This window comes from Haemaphysalis longicornis, unplaced genomic scaffold (genome assembly GCF_048455015.1).
Source record: "Haemaphysalis longicornis isolate Haplotype H1 unplaced genomic scaffold, Haemaphysalis longicornis Haplotype H1 scaffold_12, whole genome shotgun sequence".
Taxonomy (NCBI): Eukaryota; Metazoa; Arthropoda; class Arachnida; order Ixodida; family Ixodidae; genus Haemaphysalis; species Haemaphysalis longicornis.
The window spans coordinates 113,136,545-113,156,085 of NW_027526225.1; the positions used below are offsets into that span (position 1 = coordinate 113,136,545).

A 19,541-nucleotide genomic window follows, 5' to 3' on the forward strand; every position below is an offset into this window, starting at 1 on the left:
TCTTAGTTAGCGGGGGACAAGTCTGTATTCCTTTTCAGCTCCCGTAGAGTTAAACTTGTGTTGCCGCACGGTTCACTGTCATTGTTGCGAGCATTAGTATTGGCAGCATTGCTGAGCCCAAGGACGCGGGTTCGATTCCCGGCTGCGGTGGCCGGGAGGCGACCGCAGCCTCCCTGATGGAGGTGAAAAGCGAAATGCCTGTGTTCAAGTTTTCGCTGCATGTTAAAGATTCCCAGGTGGTCAAAATTAATCCGGAGCCCTCTGTACTCGAGGACAACATTCTGTGGCAATGCATGATGATGATGATACATGATTGCTAGTGGTATCCTCTTAATAGCAGGGTGATGTGTCATCCTACTACAAATAATATACCTTAAACTCATCGTTTAATACTAGCGCCACTCTTCGGGCAAGCACAAAAACTTGTTTGGCGCAAAATATTTTTTCTGTAACAGGTGGTAGCTGTCTTGGGCAATATTCCCCTTCCTGCTTTTTATCCACCACCATTCTGATCTTTTCATTGCCTCGACAGCCTTGAAGTTAACTCCTGTGCAACCCTTAAATCCTAGGGCTTCTGGAAGCCGAATATTTCCCTCATGTAAATTTGGATGGATACCCTCGCATTCTAACACTATGTGCCGCATAGTTTGTTTCTTTTCCGCAGACCATGCATACCCCATCATTTTGTGAATACTTCCCCACGAAGCACTTAGTTCGCAAGCAAACTGCTCTAGCCTCAAAAAGCGAAGCACTGCCCCTGGAATTATCGTAGAAATTTTCCTTTCTGAAGGCCGATTTCTCGGCCCTGTACATCTCTAACGACATTGTAGCTTCCATTTTTTCTCTCCATTTATTCGTTTCTATCTGCCTTGCCTCTGTTTTGGTTACCTTGGCAGTTTTGGATTCTCCACTGTTCTTTCCGTATTTCATTGTTAGCCTTCTAGTCTTCTTTAGCAACGCCGCCTGTATTAACATTGCCTGACGCGTCGCGCGCTTTTCAATGGGAAGGGTAGGGACGCTTAGTTCAGGCACTAATCCGCTATGTGGCGCGTGCCGGCGGACATCTCGCCTTACGTCACTGCTCGCGAGTCGCGAACGCTGCACCCACTTCTACGACGTGTGTCTGTCAGCTTGCCTGTTGGGCTTCAAGGGCCGTTTCACTTACATCTTAGCCGCGACGGGGCTCTAGTTCTGTGGCGCACTGGGGGATCTCGTTCAACGTGTCGCTCGCTTCATACTTGCTGCATTTTTCCAAAGATAAAGACGGAGGCGGACTGAAATAGTGTAAGAACATACTGATTGTCGGGTAGACATATAGGTAACAGAAAAATGATATTTTCGGATGGGGCAGCCATTATTTTACTGATATTTTTCTTTCTGGAGTTTTTAGAGAAGAAAAAATTGCGTGCACGTTTTTTGTTCAGGCGCTCACTTCTACGATTACTTTCCAATAATACCATGTGCTTCTAAACTTCAGAAAATTATAGGAAAAAAAAGGATAAGCAGCTGCGATCCCGCCACGCTGTCCGGGCGCTTCTACAGTACAGTCCTCAATTTTAGAAGTGCGTACCGATGCGGAGTGCGAACAGCGGGATAAAAACAATACCTAAATACGGAGGGGATAGAGGTGGGATGCCCCACTCAGAAAATTTCAGGGCCTGTGATCCGAGTAGATAAGCGCGCAAAGCCGGCATCAGCCTGCGGCATCGCAAGGGATTCTGCTTCGTGACAAAGGAAGTTTTATCAGTGACAGACCAAGACAGACAGGCATGGTGAAAAACAAGAAGGCGTAGGAGCGCCGCCTCGGGAACGCTAAACAAACTTTCCACTATTTTGCATATTTTCCGAGAAGCGGCGCTGGCTGGCGGACACGAAAGCACGCTGGAAGGCTACGGAGCGGGGAAGGGTAGGAGAGAGCAACAGGAGAGTGGCTGTTTGGCCATTTTTCGCTCACGCGTTGGGCACTGTTTATACCGGCGGCGTTGTCTTTAGCCACTGCATGTCCACACTTCTCATGTACAGGCACCTCAAAACCTTAGCTGCCCACCTACGTTGATCCATTGCCCTCAACCTCCTGTCAAAATATATTTTACTCCGCACTTTACGAACTTCAAACAAGGCCGGCCCATATCTCCCTGCACTGCTTCGTTAGTTGTTTTTCCGTGCGCTCCTAATGCCAAACGACCTACCGTTCTCTGGTTCACTTCAAGGCCTGCTGGAGCGTCTGATTTTAAGCAGAGTACTGCATTCGCAGATGTGAGAACCGGAACAATTACTCCTTTCCAGATTCCTCTCGCTACTTTATATTTGTTATACCCCCACAGAGCTCTGTGCTTCATTATAGCTGCGTTTCGCTTTCCCTTAACCTTAAGTTGCTCCTCGTGAGTTCTTAAGTAGTTATCCCCTTCGTTTATCCACACTCCCAAATATTTATATTCCTTGACTCTGGGTGATTCGCCATTCTGGATTGAGACTGCGTCAGTGCTAGGGTCACTGAAAACCATTATTCCCGATTTTTATGCGCTAAAATTTGACCCAAGGTCGGTGGCTTCCTGACCGCTAATATTTATGAGCCGTTGCATGTCGGTTTGGTTATCAGCTAAAAGAACAATGTCGTCTGCGTAAAACATTCCCGGAATGCGCTGTTGTACCACTTCGCCTTGCATCATATATGTTAAGTTGAACCCTAATTGATTTTCTTCCAGTTTCTTTTCTAACCCTGCCATCTAAAGCATAAACAGTATTGGGCTCAAAGGGCATCCCTCTTTCAGGATCCCCGATGGGTGCAGACCTGCTGTGCACATTTATGCCCTTCCCATGTAAGGTGCACTCAATTATATTTGTAGATTGCTATAAGGAACTGTATTAACTCGTCACCTAATCCCTGGAGTTTCAGCATTCTCTACAGCAGTTCTCTGTTTATGTTGTCATATGCCCCCTTTAATGTCCAAGGAATGTGGACTTGATGGAAACCATCAAACATCACCATAGTGGATTATGGAAGTGGCATTTATGATGGCAAGACGGCGGATGACTGCATGCTGGCACGATGGCAACACGATGGATGTCAGCATGCTGGTAAACGTCGACATGTCGGCATAAGGAACCGTATCAACTCGTCATCTAATCCCTGCAGTTTCAGCATTTGCCACTCAGCATTCTCAGCATTCTGGAGTTTCACTTTCAGCATTCTGTAGCTAAGGCTACAGAGCCGAACTACGCCGTTTCGCTGCGCACGTGGAAGTAGTACGACAAATAAAATTGGCTGGCTGTAACCAAAGCAATTCATAAATATATAGTTCTTATATTTTAGCCTCGAGTTCATAATGCCATTAAATTACTAGCCAGAATATATGAAATAGAGAGCATTATTTTTAGATCTTCGGATTTTTTTGGTTGCGACTGTCGCCACTGGTGTCGCAGTGGTTCTCTTCTAACAAAAGACGTTCTTGTCGACGGCCTTCGGCACCTCGCAGCAGCTCGCCACTTCATTCTCCGCATAGGATTTTGAGAAGCCTGAGAAGCAAAAGCTGTGAAAACATGAAGCAAGTGGTTTGCAAAGTGTATGCCCAAGTGAAACTGATGCAACCCGAAACTCTCCGTCGTTTCCGCAATCTGTTTGGTTAGCTCCCCCTTCCCCATAGCTTTCTCTCCATTGCCACAGAAAGTTCATCGCCTGCAGAGCATCTAGGCACTAACCCTCACAATCGTTTTGGCAGCATAGTGGAAGGGGCCATGCAGTCGAAAGATTGGTGTTTTATAGTGCCCCCAGCTCATCCGGCAGCAAATGATGCCGTATTCACTGAGAAATTAACCAATTCAGGTTAAAACGTTTATTCCCCTGCCAAATACTGTGCTTTTGTGATGTCTGCCATGAAGTCACGAGGGTGGGTATTGAAACGAACTTCCAGTGCGTCACTAGGCTCTGCAACCTTGCTTACTATCACTCATCCCACATCGCGCTGCCATACTGAGCCACGGACCGTTGTCCACCGTTGATTTGTTTTTGACCGTATTTGCACTTATATGCATTACATTTAAGCGCAAATAGCTTGTTGGGAAAGCTTGTAAGCCCTGCCTAATTTGCGTTTGCTTTTGCCAGCCTCAGCCAATCGCACAGCTGGGCATACGACATCATAGGTTCTGTTGTGGGAAATGAGCTAGTGGGTCGCATGGCCGTTCCATTTTTTCCTAATTATATAGCTTATTTGAGCTGAGTTTACGTTAAAAGTGGTGTCAGTATGATTCGAACGAGGCAATTTTTCGAAAACCAAACTCGTGTTTTGTCTGCATGGCCTTTTTAAAGCTGGTAAATTTCAACATCCCGCTTTCAAACGTTCTTAAGGCCCTATTGGGAAAAACGTTTCTTTCAAGGTATTTTAGTGATGCCCTTTATTTTGGTATAGAGAGCATATACTCCACAAAAATCTGTTGGATGTCCCTTTAAAACGTGTCAGTAGGAATAATTCGAAAGCACCCCTCCAGGTCTGACTGGCTTGCACGTCCTATATGCCCATTTCCCTCCATAGAATTTAAATGAAAGTAAATGATACTACAGTTAGAGCTTTTTGCTGCTGTTTTGACACAGAAGTACGAGAATTAAGGTTTTCGAAATTGTGCTAAAATTAGTGATGCGGCTAGTATTTCCTCCCTGTAGATTGCAGTACCCTCCAATTCATCAGTTAAAGGTAACTAAGTTTGTTGCTGTGTTTCTTAATGCCATCAACACTGTTTAGAATGCTCTAAAACATGCATTTCTTTTTGTGCCGTTGACTGGTGCGTGCGTACCTAGAAATTGTAAATTTCAATTTTCTTATCAGTTATTGCAAAATATTCGCGTCAGTTCAAACAAAACCTTTGTTTAGTTTGCAAGCCAAAAATGGTGTTTGCACAGCCCGAGTGCTAATGCAAAATAGTGCACTGGTGCTGATGCAGCCTGCTTATGCAGGACTAGAATGTCTTGGTAAAGGCCAGTCTAACAAGGTAGTCTTCACCCGAATACTATTTTTTTTTCCCTAACCGTCAAAGAGTGTCTGTTTTTACAATCAAGAACACACAATTCACGCCGGCTGCTTTATTTGAAGCACCCTTGAAACAATCGTTCTCAACAATGAAATCAACACTGTCACCCAATCATGCTCTCTTGCTGTGTGAGCTCGGCACTTGAGCCAATGGCAAAAAACTGTGTGCATATGGGCCTGTTGTGGACGCACAGCTCTTCAAGCAGGTCCCCTTGTTCGGTCAGCAGCTCGCGGACTTCTCCAAGCGTCATTTTTGGTGCCATGTTGCGAACCATTCGTGCGGCTTCCTCCCTGAAGAAAGCCAAGGTCCGCGGGAGCCGGCATTCGGCTACTGTTGCGGGATGCTGCGTTGCGATCGTCTTCAAAATTTGCACCAGTTCCGACAGAGCCTGGTCTCTGGGCACTTCCACAATTTCTGCCTTGGAACCTGTAACGGGATGTTGAATGCCCAGGTTAGTGGTTTGCTGACAAGGCATCCTAATAAGCTGATGGCAAAACTTTAAGCAGCAGCACAGTTGGGGGTGTACAGTGTCTACATAAAGACGTACTAATTTGTGTCATTTTGGCATGACGATGGAAGTTGTAAATGCATGTAATCATCATTTGGAGGAGATGGCATGGAGATTTCAAACTGGCACTATCAGCTTGCAGTGGGGCCAAAAATATATGCCTCGAGGGTTCTGCTGAAAAATCAAACTTAGGAGCAATAACGTGCACCTCTTGACAGGCATGTACAAAAACAAGGGCATCATAACAGCCTTTGTTAAAGTTTCTGTACACTTTGACACAATATCAAAGTGTACAGCACTTTGGCCGACAAAAGGGACAGTCTGTATAGAAGAAGAGGGTCAGTACCTCAGTGCTGTACACGCTTGTAGCAGGAGTGATTTTAAACCACTTGGCCACTATTAACCGATCCGAGTGAGAGAACGCCCGCCGATAGCCCAGAAAAAAAACCGTCTGTATACACGTGTAGGCCGGGGGGATCCTGTCCATGGATCTCGCCTGCTCTTTAAGTAGGCTGGTTGGTGCATGTTTAAAAATGTAAGAAACAGCACAAAGGACAGGACGTAGAGTAGAAGACAAGCTCTCGAATCGGCACTGCACTTTATCCGCAGGATGTATTAACCACAGGTCGTAGCGGCTCTGTACTTCTAGGCTGTCGTACGTAATATCACACCAAAGTTCACACAACAGAAACCGAAATTGAAGTGCATCGAGCCGTTCACAAATGGGAAGTGTTCCGGTCAGTACATCTAGGACTTTTGTCCTCGCAGTACGAGTAGCACCGGTCATGGCCAACAATGGCACGTGCTGAACAGATTTAAATTTAGCCTTTCGGTAGGGTGAAGGCAAATTTGGCCACCATGCCGGTGAGGCGTATGTAACAATCGAAAGAACCAAATCGTACACAGCTATTCGAACTTTGAATTTAGGATCTGACAATGCATATAAAGGAACTGTAGGAGTTTTTGAGTCGTAATTTCAACCTTTGTTTTGAGGTAATTCGCGTGTGGCATCCAGGTGATCCATGGATATATTATCACTCCACTCTGGCCAAACTGGCTTAAGACTGCAGCATTGTTTGCAAAGATGTAAAGCATTACACGAGACATGCCAGTTCCATAAATTTTCAGCGTGTGGATGACCAGGGAGAAGCACTTGTCAAAGACAAACATTACATGATGAGTGTTGCGAGATGCCACGATGGACGTACTGCCTTGTGCTTTCAAGTGAAATTCACACATTCGTTTTAGTCTGAGCCAAGCTCCGATTGAGATAACCAGGTGAGGGCCAAATAGAGCCCTGGTGAAATGTTCTGTTCTCTATATTGGGATCTCCCGAGGCAAGACTAGGGCACGCAGAATCAACGAACTACCTGCAACATTGAGGCTACAGGCTTTGCAACTAACCTGGCAAGATCTTGACTTGGAAGCCATTGCGTGTGAGAAGTGGATCCGTCACGTACGAAGTGCCAGACATGTCCCGGGACTCTTTGTTCATGCCCAGCAGTGTGTTCCACAGATGGTCTCCACCAAGCATTCTGAGATAGGGAAACGAACAATCGAATACGGCCACACACTTGCTAAAGTTGCAGAACGTAAAAATTAGGCCTGAAAAAGTCCTGCTGCAATGCAGGTGTGTGCATATTTTTGCAATGTGCTCGACAGCTACGTAGCTCCCTAATTTTGTCTACAGAACACCATGCACTTAAGTCATCCAAACTCTACCTGGCCACTTAAATTAGTGTTCTCAAAGGCTGATTAAGGCTATTAGCTGCAGCAGCCAATAATCCTTAATCTTTGGCACCCAGAGTAAGAACCAGTCTGTATTGCTTAATTAAATCAATATATACATTTGTCGTGCATCATTGCACAGCAAACTAAAATTTAAAAGCAAGCAGCAGATTTTCTTACCAACCTGACTTGGAGTGGTGGCGGTTTCACCAGTACGTCAAACGAATAGCCATAGAGTACCTTTACATGCACATCATGCGTACAACGTCAAGTAGCAAAGGTCGACGAAGCCTGCTCACGTGGATGTGACACTTATCGGGGGGTCGGCTGCCTCCGACGGAAGCGAGTACGTGGCCACCAGCCTCCTGAAGGTGACTGCCTCCCGGAGCCGCCCAGTGTTCAGGGTGCAGAGACCCGCCTTGTGCCACACCACCCACGCGTCGTTAGGACACCCATGCAGTGGGCCCACCAGAGAGGTCTCCAGGCCGGGCGGTGCCTGACTGCATGCACGGGACCAGATTCGTCAAGCAAAATCCAAGGTTTCCGCTTGGATGAACACCCTCTTTAAAGGGACCCTGCAACCCTTTTCTCAACTTTTTTCTAAATCTTAAATGCTTTCAGAACGTAGTCAACCAACACATTCGGTATTGGGTCACAAAGTACCTCAGCCAAAAATTACTGTTCTATGCCCATCAGACAACTTGAAAACCTGCTCAAAAAATTTTTCTCGCCTTCTCGAGTCTTGGCATTCTTCGAGTGCTCAAATTACGTCATTACGGCAGCGTAGTGGCTATTGGCCAGCGTTCCTTCAGTTGCAGCAATGAACGCATTCGATAGCCACTTTGAAATGAAAAGCACAAAAGCCAAGCAGAAGTGGAAGGTGGATAGTTCTGCCGTGACGAGTAAATCTCGCAGTGCCACTCCTTGCTGTTAATAACTATATCTTTTGACAATGCTTCCAGACAAGAAGGAAAGAGTTTACCAGATGTGTTGCAGAGTCCCTGTAAAATAGGCCCCAGTGAAAAACTTGAGTTGATAAGTTTGCATTAGTAGGATTATTTCTAGTGCAACAAACAGTTCATTGAGATAAACTTCGAGAGATGTCACAGTTTGCTGAAGTGGCAACTTGAAGCAACGACTTGCAAAAAATTAAGTGCAAAGCCATAAAGGTAAATTGTGAAGCTTGGGTGTTTATACAGAGCATGCTAGTTATTGCATTTAAAGTGTTGCAAGTGTTTAACTAATTACCAGCCAAAATAAAAATATCTATTTGGACTCGTTAATTCTCCGGGGCTTCTTAGTAGTTTCTTTTTATACTGCAACTTAAGTTGTATACGTAGTGCAATTTCGTTTTGTGTTAGAAGTGGAAATCCTTCTAGCTTTGCAAAGACTGTATGGATGGTTCTTTGAGGGGGGCAAAAAACTTTTTTCTCCATACCACCCACTTTTATGCTCAATAAATGTTTTCCAATCTAATCCATACTGCTTTAGCATACGTTGAGGAAAAAAAAGTGCTAAAGAAACTCAACGAGTGGCGACAACACTGCAAGAACTCAGCTTCATTTCGCACCTGCTAGCCAAAAAGGCTTCTTCCAACCGAAAAATTACATTGCATAGCTGCCCTGAATACAGTGCGCAACATTATGTTCTTTGCTGCAATGTATGCCTGCTCGATTTTCAACAGTGCTCAATATAGTGCAGGAACCACTGTGCTCAGTTGCTATTTTGCTGTTCCTAAATTTGCTAAGTAAGTTTAGCTCAAGTAAGTTGGAGTCAAGTATGCACAGGTAAGTTGAAGAAACCTGAGATGGCAGTAGTCTTCAAATCGCTCTTTCAGAGCTTTCATGGAGAACTGCAGTTCTGCTCTCTTCCACGTTGATGTAGGGGGCCTTGGTGAAGTGACTTCTTTTGGCTGAGGCTGGTGAGAGCTGGGTGCCGGCTTGCTCCTACAACAATGAGGAAGAACAGTAGCTGAGACCTTTATTTTGTTCGGTTTCAAAGTTATTGGGCAGCTTAGCTGCCAGCAACAACAAATGGTGAAGTGTCATGTTGAGCTAATTATGCACTAACAAGCTATCTTTAGCCTGAATGCACTTGCAGCGTGCAGTGATGAAATACTTTTCTGTGCATGCCAACTGCATCTCACCGCACTATTGCACCTTCAGCCTGTTTCTGATATTCTTGTCTTTTGTCAGGTGTTAGGGATGCCCAGCCTTCTTCGAGGAGTTCACTGAGCTCTTCTAAAGGCATTTCTGGGACCTGCGATAAGACTGGAAATAAAAGAAAAAAGACCCTGAGAGTCACAATGTTTGTTACATATGCCTCGGTGCCAAGCATGCCAATAAGCATAGAATCAATCTAGTGTTTGATGTACCAACACCACAACTGAACTACAAAGGGCACCGATATGGAGGCACACTTGAGATTAATTTAGACCGACCGGAGTTTCCCTCTCTATGCATGGATAAATTAAGTTAAGGAAAACCTGTCAAAAAGAGTGGACTTGAAAGTTGCGTGCCAGCAATAAAGCTTGACTTTGGGCTAGTTGGGTATGCATGACACCTTATCCCATACGTCCACGCCGTGTCACACTCCCTGAAGAAGATAGGAGACAATGCAGGAGTGCGGACAGTTTTTTCAGCGCCCAACAAACTAGCCACATTGTGTGCCATGGTGAATGACAAAAAGGTTCCCAGGGCTGCTTGTGGGAAGAAACATGAAAAACAGTATGTAAAATGCGTGGAATGCATAGTATACGAGATCCCACTTAAGTGCGGGCGAGTATACGTGGGCCAGAGTGGCAGGTGCGTCAACGACCGTCTTCGTGAGCATGCAAATAACATGCGCACAGGAACTGGTAGCAATCTGGCCTTACACTGCAAGAATTGCAAAGATTGCTACCCCAAGCTCAACGAAACCCGCATTTTAAAACGGTATCGCGATGCCCGATCCCGCGAAATCTTTGAGGCTTCAGTCAAGCCACTAAGGGGGAGGATTGCTTGAGTTCGCCATCCGTGGCGCTCTTTGAGCGCGAGATTGCTTATCTGGCCGGATAAAAAGAAAATTGGTGTGTGTTTTATCAACTTTTACTCCCGACGCCGCTTTTAAGCTGTTTATTTATCTCGTTTGTACTGCCGTATGTTTGCTTTCTTTTCTTCTATTTATTGCCAACTTTAATAAAATTTCACCAGTTGTTCGTCAGCGCTCGTGTCTGTGTAACCTCTCTACATCCGTGTTTTTGCGCTGTTTTTCAAGGTGTCTTGCATGCCAGCACTGGCCTGAATAGAAGCCTGAAACATTGACATTTTATGCACACAGTGATGCGTTTGTCACACACAACCAAAATGATTACAGCATTGCCGATAAACTTGTAATTCTTGTAGTTACTGCTTGTTTGACTTATGCACCTGTTAGGACTATTGACTCTCTTTTAACTCCCTTCAAAGTAAAAACTGCACCACTGACTTGTGACTCCCTTATGACTCCACTCAGCCCAAAAGTTGTTGCAACATTATGCGAAGGAAGCATGTATGACTCACTCTCTTCCTTTCTGCGAGCACAGTAGACTTCCTTGGCAGACTGTTTTTGGGAGCCCAGCATGTCTTTTATCCACCTCTGGACTCCTGATGGCTTTGACGGCGTCCGCATTTTCTTGCTGGGTGTTCTGTCCTTCATGGGGCTAAACATCGGCCGTTTCCTCGGCAGGCCACCCCCTATAGCCGTAGGCTCCTGAAATATATTTTCCCCCTCAACTTTTCCGTAGAACAGGCAAGAAGGTTAGAGCAACTATACGACTCTGATATCAGTTTTACAGTCACCCTTACAAGTAATGCCTTGCACGCTGGGCAAAGGGCACAAAAAAATCAATGGTTGAAATGCGATTTCATCGTTTGAAAAAGCCTTGATTAAACAAAATTTGCGACTTACGAGCCAAGTTAAAATTGCTGCTTACTTCATTACATTGAGGTTTAAACAATGCCAGTAGCGGAAACTTTTCTTGGCAAATCTTCCTTGCCCCATAATCAAATCAGCCTTTATGAGGTCAGCAAATACAGCTACTTCAAAGTCACTGCTTTATTATCTCTTCCTTGTTAGTCTAAACACAATTCCAGCCTCCTCGACATATGTGGCATTTTTTGTTTTAGTAGGTAGGTTCCCTCACACACTGGGCGTTGTTCGGAATTCGTGCCAGTGAAAAAACTGGGTCTCGATTTTGTCCCGAATAAAAGATCATAGCTCTATCCCTCACACCAAAACAAAATGTCACTGCTTCCCGAACAAAATCGTTTGATGCCGAAAATTGCGCAGAAGATTGCAGGGACCTGCCTTAATTTTTTATACTTGTGAGCTCAGTATAACGACAAGGAGGTCATGCTATGCGAGCGTGCGAAAGCAGAATGTCCGCTCACCGTTACTGTCCGTCCTTGCGAATTCTGAATAGCGCCGAGGGACCACATCGATGCCTGCCGCTGAGGCGCAGCCAGTGGTGCAGGCAGTTTTTTCGGAGTGGCAAAGGTTTTCTCGGCCTGCACGTCCGTGGCACTTTCCGGTGGAGCAGTCAAGTCGGCGGATTTAGGCGGAACAGGCTCCGTCATCTCGGCAACGGAGGCCACGTTCTCCTTGTTTCCGTCGGGAGTGGGTGGGAGGTCTTTGCCCACCGAACGCGCTACGTCTTCAAATGCTTTGTCTGATTCCACAAAGTCTTCCAACAACCAGTCCAAGCTGTCTGACGGTTCTTCGTTGCCCTGACACTGATTCTGAGCGGCTGCTGCGTTCTCTGAAGTGACCATCCTTGTCGTGACTGGTATGTCAATAACATCGGCAGTGTTCTCCTTTGCTGATGTAGTGTTGAATGCTTTCTTGACTAGATCTTCAAATATCTGGAGCACTGCATCCTGTGTGGCATTAAAAAGGGAGAAACAACCAAAATCAGTGGCCGAAATGTACAGAAAGACTGACAAAAAGCTTGGCATCACCAAATACTGAGGTAAGTAGGAGCACAGCTTGGCCTCCGTGTAGATCTGTACAAAAGTTAGCACCATGAAACAGCTTTGCATGCCACACAGCTGTTGCTGCATGCTTGGTAGCAATAATAAAAAATGTCAGTTCCACTATCATGTCTGCAGTGATAACATTATTAGCTAAATACTTAAATAATCATGCAAAATACAAGGAGTTACAACTGGTGTGCCAAATGCTACTTTAAACCAGATTTTTTGTTTAACAAATACGAAAGTCAGAACTACGAAAAAAAATTATGCCCTCTGGGTTCTAAATGGTATTAAACAGGTGTCACTAACACCCTAGAAATGCTGTGAAGAAAAATTTTGCTGCTTTCCTTTAAATAATAATAAAAAAAACAACGCAAAAGTATGACTAAGAACTGTGCACAACTGTCTATCAAGAATTCTTATATCTGGTGCATTGACAGTACAATCTGATTTAGTTTAGTCCATGCTAGTTAACATACATGTGTCTATTTCTTGGTTTAATGACACTCATCACTAGTTGTAGTGGGGCACCTTTTTTGCGAATGTGACTGCGGTCTTGTCTGGCTCCAGATTGACGTCAAGGTCACTTGGCGGTACATCGATTGAGGTCACAGAGATTGGGTGCTTGGCAGTGCTGCCATCTTGAATACCCAGGGCCACGGAGAACTCCTTCTGAAGGCACTGCACACAATTGAATCTGCTGTCAGCGCAACAGCCTTGACCTTTCAAAAGTAGCAGGCACTGAAGATTCAGTAGCCATCAACCTCAACAATGAATTTAACAAGGTTTTTCCTGTTTGCGTAGCAATTCAGAAAGTATTTGCTCAAGTGAGAACGAACGCCTAATTTTTCCATGCACAACAGAGCTAAAAAACATCAAAAATACCCAAGAACTAAGAACCCAAGGAATGCAATAGAACTTAACAAAGTTCTTAAGGTTATATCAGTTTGTAGCTGTGTGACATGTCGGCTGAGCCGTTGCACCCTCTTTCTCCTGCTTTTAATATTTCTGCAAAAGTTTCGGAGCAGAGTAGATGCATCAAACTTACCCGTGTCATCTCCTTCACGTAGACGGGCCTTCTGTTCACCAAGATGATGCTCTTATCATGTTCGGAACTGCTTGGCACTTTGTCCTTTTCATCCACGTTCACATTAGGCACAAAGAGCCTTACAGTCTTCAAAAAAAAGAAATGTGCCCATATAGAGATATTAGATACTTTGATGAATGGGTGGGGCAAAGGTCACTGCAAAAAGGTCACTGCCCACCAGAAAGGAAAAAAGGACCTGAAATCACTGGCACCTGGGCTTTTGTCAGAAAGGAGATAAGAAACCACTGTTAGGCTGACTTTCAATTTAGTTGCAGTGCATGAAATGTTAGGCCGACTTTTAAGTTAGTTGCAGTGCATAACAAAGTGCACTTGTGTCATTTCACCGACAGTTAAAGTTTCCCCCAATCACTGGAACGACTTCAGGCGAACAGTGGCCAAACATTTCAAGTCTCTGGGAAATCCCTATCACCAGCCTTGCGCCACAAAGGGGCTTACATGATCGGAGGCAACATCGCTGAACGGGCTCAGCAAAGACCACAGCATGGCTATTCAAGGTGGGCCTCGCGCGATCGCCTCTGTGTTCGTCATGTGCAGTGATAGGGGATGTACACCACTACGTAATGTGTTGCCCAGAGCATGACGTCGAGCGGACTGCAATGCTCTCAGCGATTCGAAAGCTGGCAGCCCCACACAGCACTCTGGACCACATCGTCTTTCCAAGGGGACATTGGATGCTGCGAAGAGACGTGTCACGCCTTCTCCTAAGCTTCCTTGAGGAGACGGAGCTGGCAAACTCGTGGTAAAAGGACACTACCTTTGGCTAATTAGGAGGAGTTTGGGTGGAGCAACTGCCGGCATATCCAGCCAGGCTAACGCTGCCTGATCCCACAACAACCACCACCACCACCTTATCCTCATAAAATCTATTCAGTTGTGTCACAGTAACATTTTAGATACAGATACTGTATTGTCAGGCAGATATCATTTGTCTTCCAATTTCTTAGGTGCTACCAAGTTTGGAAAAATAATGCAAAAAGTTGTTACGTGTGCACTATCGTGCACAAGTAACACTGTTTGCCAGCCTAGTTAGTTGGTGGTACATTTTTTGATGTTTGAAGGATTGTGTTTGAGGTGAACACCGAGAGGGACTTGAAAGAAGAAAACAGACATTTATCGCAGTCTCTACGACAAAAGTATATTTTCTTTCGAGTCCATCTCAGTGCGAATGCCAAGCGCAATCCTTCAGTCAATCTTTTGTGCACAGAGCTATTATTCTATCAGCGAAGGAATGTTATTTTATGCGCGATAGCACAACAAACACAGAGTACAGAAATCTGGTCCCATTGGCCTTTGCATGGATGACGCCATCGAAAAGGATACTGAAGCAGCCTACTAGGAACAAGACCATTCTGAACAATGTGTAGCACTACCAGCCACAGCCTGCTGCTTGTAAACAGCGACAAGCCGATCGATAAGCTTATGACAAGGTGTTTGACGAAAATGGTAACGACAGATAAGAGTTAGACAAGGAGTTCAACAATGGACACCATGGGAGAGTTCTACTACACAAGCAATGAAAAAACGGTAACTGCGACACACTTCTCAAGGCACAGAGACTTTATTGCCTTTGCCCAATGTATAACTGCCGAATGCATCGTATTTCTACTTGTGTAGTCACAGGCTTGAAACTGGACACCAGACAATTTTTTTGCAGTCGTACAGCGACGCAGTTCTGTGCGCACGCTAGCCATCGATTCGGGAACTCTTCGGCACACCATTTTAGTGCAGAAGGTGCCAAATAATAACCGCTGTTGGCTCACAACCGCAAATAATTTAGTTCACCTGTGTCTCTCACTTACAGTCCCAGTGCTGTCATCGTGCGTTTCGCTATACTGCATCATCTGCAACGTGCCGATGCCGTACACCTGGCCGATGGCTTCTCGCATGGTCTTCACAGGCACCTTTGTCCAGACAACACTCTTGTTGTGATGAAGGCTGAGGCCAACACCTGTTGAAAAGGAGGCACACTACTGAGATGGCACGAGCTAAGCTGCACTCAAACCTAGTTATAACGAAACTGAAGGGGAGCCGTAATTATTTCATTAAATTCATTATTTCCTTTCAAACCTCGTTACAAGAGACACTCAAGGGACCCAGAAAACGTGTCTCTTGTAACCAAGGTGTCTTGTATGCAATGTTGCTAACACGGTGAACATAGGAAAACCAACCAAACCGCCTTCATTCAAATGTCTCTTATAACTAAGTGTCTCTTGTAACAGTGTCGCTTGTAACGAGGTTTATATCAATTATAACAGTTTACGGCAATGTATGCTAAGTTGGGTCCGGATTCGGCCCACTCTCCCGCTACGCGACCACGCATGCAACGGAAATTGAATAGAAGACAAATATTTTGCTCGTCCAATACGCACACTGCCTATTTTATTGTCTGCTAGACATAGCTGGAAAAAAGTCCGTGATGCTCCTTGGTTTCAGACATCGTGAGCCAAACACTTCCTTTTCAGCGGTGGCCACCGCGCTGATGCCGTTTTAGCCGTCGCCACGTGTGCTGAAGGAACGACTTAGAAGGTCAACCGCATCGAGCGCCTGTGACGGCGTTTGCACGTCGAACGTATGTGCTGTGTGCATGAGAGACCATGGTGTCTTCGTCGTCGCTTGCGTCGGTATGTCCGGTGACATCTGCAACATTGTCGTTTGGCTCCTCCGTAGTGACCGCGTTAGCATCGGCGTTGAGGGAAACCACCTTGCGCCACTTCTCACTGCCTCCGAGTGACCCACCCACTTCACTCCGCTGGCAGTTCACCGCGCGTGGCGTGGCTGCACATGGTCGTGAGATCAACGCGGGAGTTTTAAAACAGTTGTGCCGAACGAGTGTCGAACTCAGTGGAATACTTAAGCACCATAATCGGAATTTTTTTGGGGTGGGGGCAGAAGGGTGGGGGGGTGGAGACTAATGTAGTTCGTTATTTCGTTGTACCTATGGACAAGTTAATTTTACTTCGTTACAATGAGGTTTCAAATGCATGGTTCTCTACGGAGATTTCGAGGGGAATTTCGTTTACTTCGTTGTGTCCAGTTACGTTATAACGAGGTTTGAGTGTATTTCACTATGCATACAACACGTGAAGCCTTGTGAAATCCTTGGCCTCGCGTTACTTAAATGCAGTCAACGTGTACTTTCAGATACCCAGACAAAGTTTAGTTTACCATAACACCACCGGGCAAGCTAAAGCAGCTAATTATAAAAGAAAGTTTAGTGCTGAGTTCTTATACCAAATATGCAAGCTATTGTTACCTCCTAGGACATTGTCCTGGTCCTTGCTATTTTCAATTTTCCTGGTGAATCTAATGCTTAAATAAACTACTGTGACAACAAATGAAGAACCACAATGCGAGTTGGTGGAACCAGTGTACTCCTATGCATATGAGGGATTTTTGTTTTCTACGGCCTGGAAATTTTTGCCACCATTTTAAAAATACAGGAAGTGCACCAGTGGTGAGCCGCTACACTAGCTCCATCGAAAATGACTAACTTGTGAACGAACGAAAGGTCCGACATTCACTCACCAGGACAGGCAATGGCCATGGTATTAAGAAAGTGTTGAATCTTCTTCAGCTGCGCAGACTTGGCTTTGACTACATCCAAGTACTTCCTCCTCACAGGAATATTCTTGAACACCTCTTCGACGGTCACTCGCGTTCCTGGGACAGTCGACGTGTGCAAGTGCGAAGCATGGAGTCATTAAAGAGGAAACGCAAACAAGAGAGTTCACGGCCTTCCAAGCTTGCTGTGCAGAATAGAAGGGGCAAATCAGGCCACTCTAGCTCTCTGGTTCACAGTAGCAATGCATGCAGAAATGGACTAGATGGAACGGCAAAATAACCACTTATCTACAAATTGGTATTTCTTGAACTATGTTCTCCTGCCTTTCTCTTCCCTCAAAGGTTGTCAGCTTAAGCTTCAAAAGGTTGCAAGAAAGACCACGTGTGGATATTGTCTCTTCATCTGTCATCAGAATCACTCCCAGTGAAGAGAGGATTCCCATCCGTTAAGAAGGAGACATTTGTCCGTTCAATTGTTAGTTCACTCTGCAACCTATAAGGTGGCAACAACAAAATGCAAGATGTGTATGGTGTACAGGAAGACAGATGGCCGTACTTATGTCCGTATGTATAAGTGCCACTACATTCGTATAAAATATAAAATAACGAAGAGCAGCAGTTACGACCTCCCAGCTACAGTAACCCATGTTACCTCCGTTCCAAGGCAGCACCTTCTTCGAGGTGACGTTGCCTTGCGAGTCGAAGCACAAGGCCAGTCCCTGGTCGTGGTTCTTCAAGCCACTGGCAATGGTGAGGCGGGAAGAGATGGCAGCTATGGCCGACAGCCCATGGCCACGAAACCCGTACGTGCTAAGGGAGAGGAGGTCCTCGGAACTCTTTATCTTAGACGTGTATCCGGGCAGCACCATGAAGGGCAGGTCTTCCTCTGTGACACCATTGCCATTGTCGACTACCTCGATCCGATCGAGCCCGTAGTCAAACTGAAAGCACAGAATGGAAAATTGGCCGAATCGGTACACTTCAAAGAGAATAAACACTGCAAAAATGATGAAACGCAAGAAAGGGAGTACAAATAACAGACACAGCATGTCTGTTTTCTTTTGTTGTTTTTGCGCTACCTGTTATTTAAGGAGAGAGTCGTACGCAGCACAGTGGTGAGGAAAATGGAACGTCATTCTCAAACTAGTAGAACAGGTTTGGACTTTTTAATGCCAGACAGCTAATGAAAAAACTTTGATGTCTGTGTGCACCTGGGCATCTCCATTCAGTGTAAGAACCGGACCAGGATGCCGAAGTTCAACCTTCAACAAGTTGACGTTCGATGGTTTACATGCACCTGTTTACTTGGCTACTTTTCAAGTGTTCTGTTCGTTAAATACACATTTTAGGAAGGATTACGCCAGCATTAAATACCCCAAATTTGTGCCAAAATATACAGTAGCCGAGCGATTTTTCGGAACTGGAGGGGGAGGAAAAATAGTCCGAGTAAAAAAGAAGTCTGAAAAATCTGCAAGTCGTTACTTTTATGGGACAACTCTTGGTTCCTCAGGAAAGTCCGGAATATCCAGCAAGTCCGAATTTTTAGAGTCCGGAAAAACAGCCGGGTACTGTACGTGCTTTCTGCGCGTTTTGGTAGTCTAATGAGCGAAGGTTATAAACGAGGACTGCGCAGGTTTCGGAAAGGCGTGGAAGTGGATCGGACAGAACAAATAATGGGCCAATATATTCACTTGCCCGTTTCGTTAGTTAGTATGTAAGACGTAGGTATAAAAATTTTAATTCAGCGAAGAGTCGAAGCGGTATAGTGCCATGGACGGACTAGAAAATAGTTCGAGGATTCGGTCTACAGATGCCGCGCATTTAGTGCGGCGCCGGGTCCAACGCATTCGCTTAACAGGTAATTATATTTTTGAATTGTAAAGCACTGCTCACCAGTTTAACGACGATGTTTGTAGCGCCGGCGTCGAGGGAGTTTTCTACAACTTCCTTCACTATGTTGCTCAACGAAGCTATTGTTTGGCTGCTGTGAAGCAGCCTTGAGGTGCGAGCGTCCAGCTTCTGGAGAGTCTTCATTGCCCAGTTTCCGAAAGGCTGCTGTGAAAAACCAACCTACAGTACAGTGATTTGTCTTCCGTCTTGTGTTAGCGCTAGGCACAAAATGACGTTTGCAATCGTCTGCTACGAGCCCACCGCCATACACACATTCGTCGGCCTTCCGAGCCAGCAGAAAGGCTGTAATATGCTCGTAATATAAAATAAATGTCAGCATCGACAGTTGTTGACGTTTCTGGACTTAAAATTATCGGAAATTTGATCAAGTAGCAATTTTGTACGGCTAGAGTGAACAAGCGCGGCCATCAGTTTTGGCGCTTTTTCCCGACTTTTGGCTTGGTTTGTCTAGCGTTGGATCGGCTAATGATTAAATAAAATAATTCAGCGGTACTTTGTGATTTCACGGTCTTTTGAAAATTGTACAGTGGTGTACGGGCTCAAGGTATTTGCAAAGTTATGACTGTGAGTTTATTAACGTAGCGAAAAACTGCGGAGTCTGACAGTTCGCAACGAGCCTCTCTGAAAGAAGGCTGACACGAATCTTCCGTTTGTTTGTGACCGCCTTTCCAACACGCTTGACTAAACTACTGTAACTAAACCGATACCCCCA

At 45.3% G+C, this 19,541-nt stretch overlaps 1 protein-coding gene across 1 annotated transcript; it reads right to left on the bottom strand.

Annotated features, from left to right (window-relative positions):
- Nucleotides 1-5,059: 5,059 nt before the first annotated feature.
- On the bottom strand, nt 5,060-19,281 carry LOC144163294 (PMS1 protein homolog 1-like). Its single transcript, XM_077694202.1, has 13 exons — nt 18,812-19,281; nt 17,571-17,859; nt 16,883-17,017; nt 15,157-15,305; nt 13,298-13,423; nt 12,781-12,930; nt 11,668-12,153; nt 10,798-10,987; nt 9,405-9,528; nt 9,061-9,204; nt 7,558-7,758; nt 6,935-7,065; nt 5,060-5,448 (listed from the first exon to the last, which is right to left on the bottom strand). Exons 1-13 carry the CDS (start codon nt 18,950-18,952, stop codon nt 5,126-5,128), a joined length of 2,589 nt encoding a protein of 862 aa, XP_077550328.1. The 5' UTR covers nt 18,953-19,281; the 3' UTR covers nt 5,060-5,125.
- Nucleotides 19,282-19,541: the final 260 nt, after the last annotated feature.

What these genes read in the sequence shown, in the direction of transcription:
- LOC144163294 (XM_077694202.1), bottom strand. Translation starts at nt 18,952, where the DNA reads ATGAAGACTCTCCAGAAGCTGGACGCTCGCACCTCAAGGCTGCTTCAC. An exon ending in GCTGAAGGTGCAATAGTGCG is followed by an intron (nt 9,205 to 9,404) that starts GTGAGATGCAGT and finishes TCATTGTTGTAG; the next exon opens with GAGCAAGCCGGCACCCAGCT. An exon ending in CCAAGTCAAGATCTTGCCAG is followed by an intron (nt 5,449 to 6,934) that starts GTTAGTTGCAAA and finishes ATCCCGTTACAG; the next exon opens with GTTCCAAGGCAGAAATTGTG.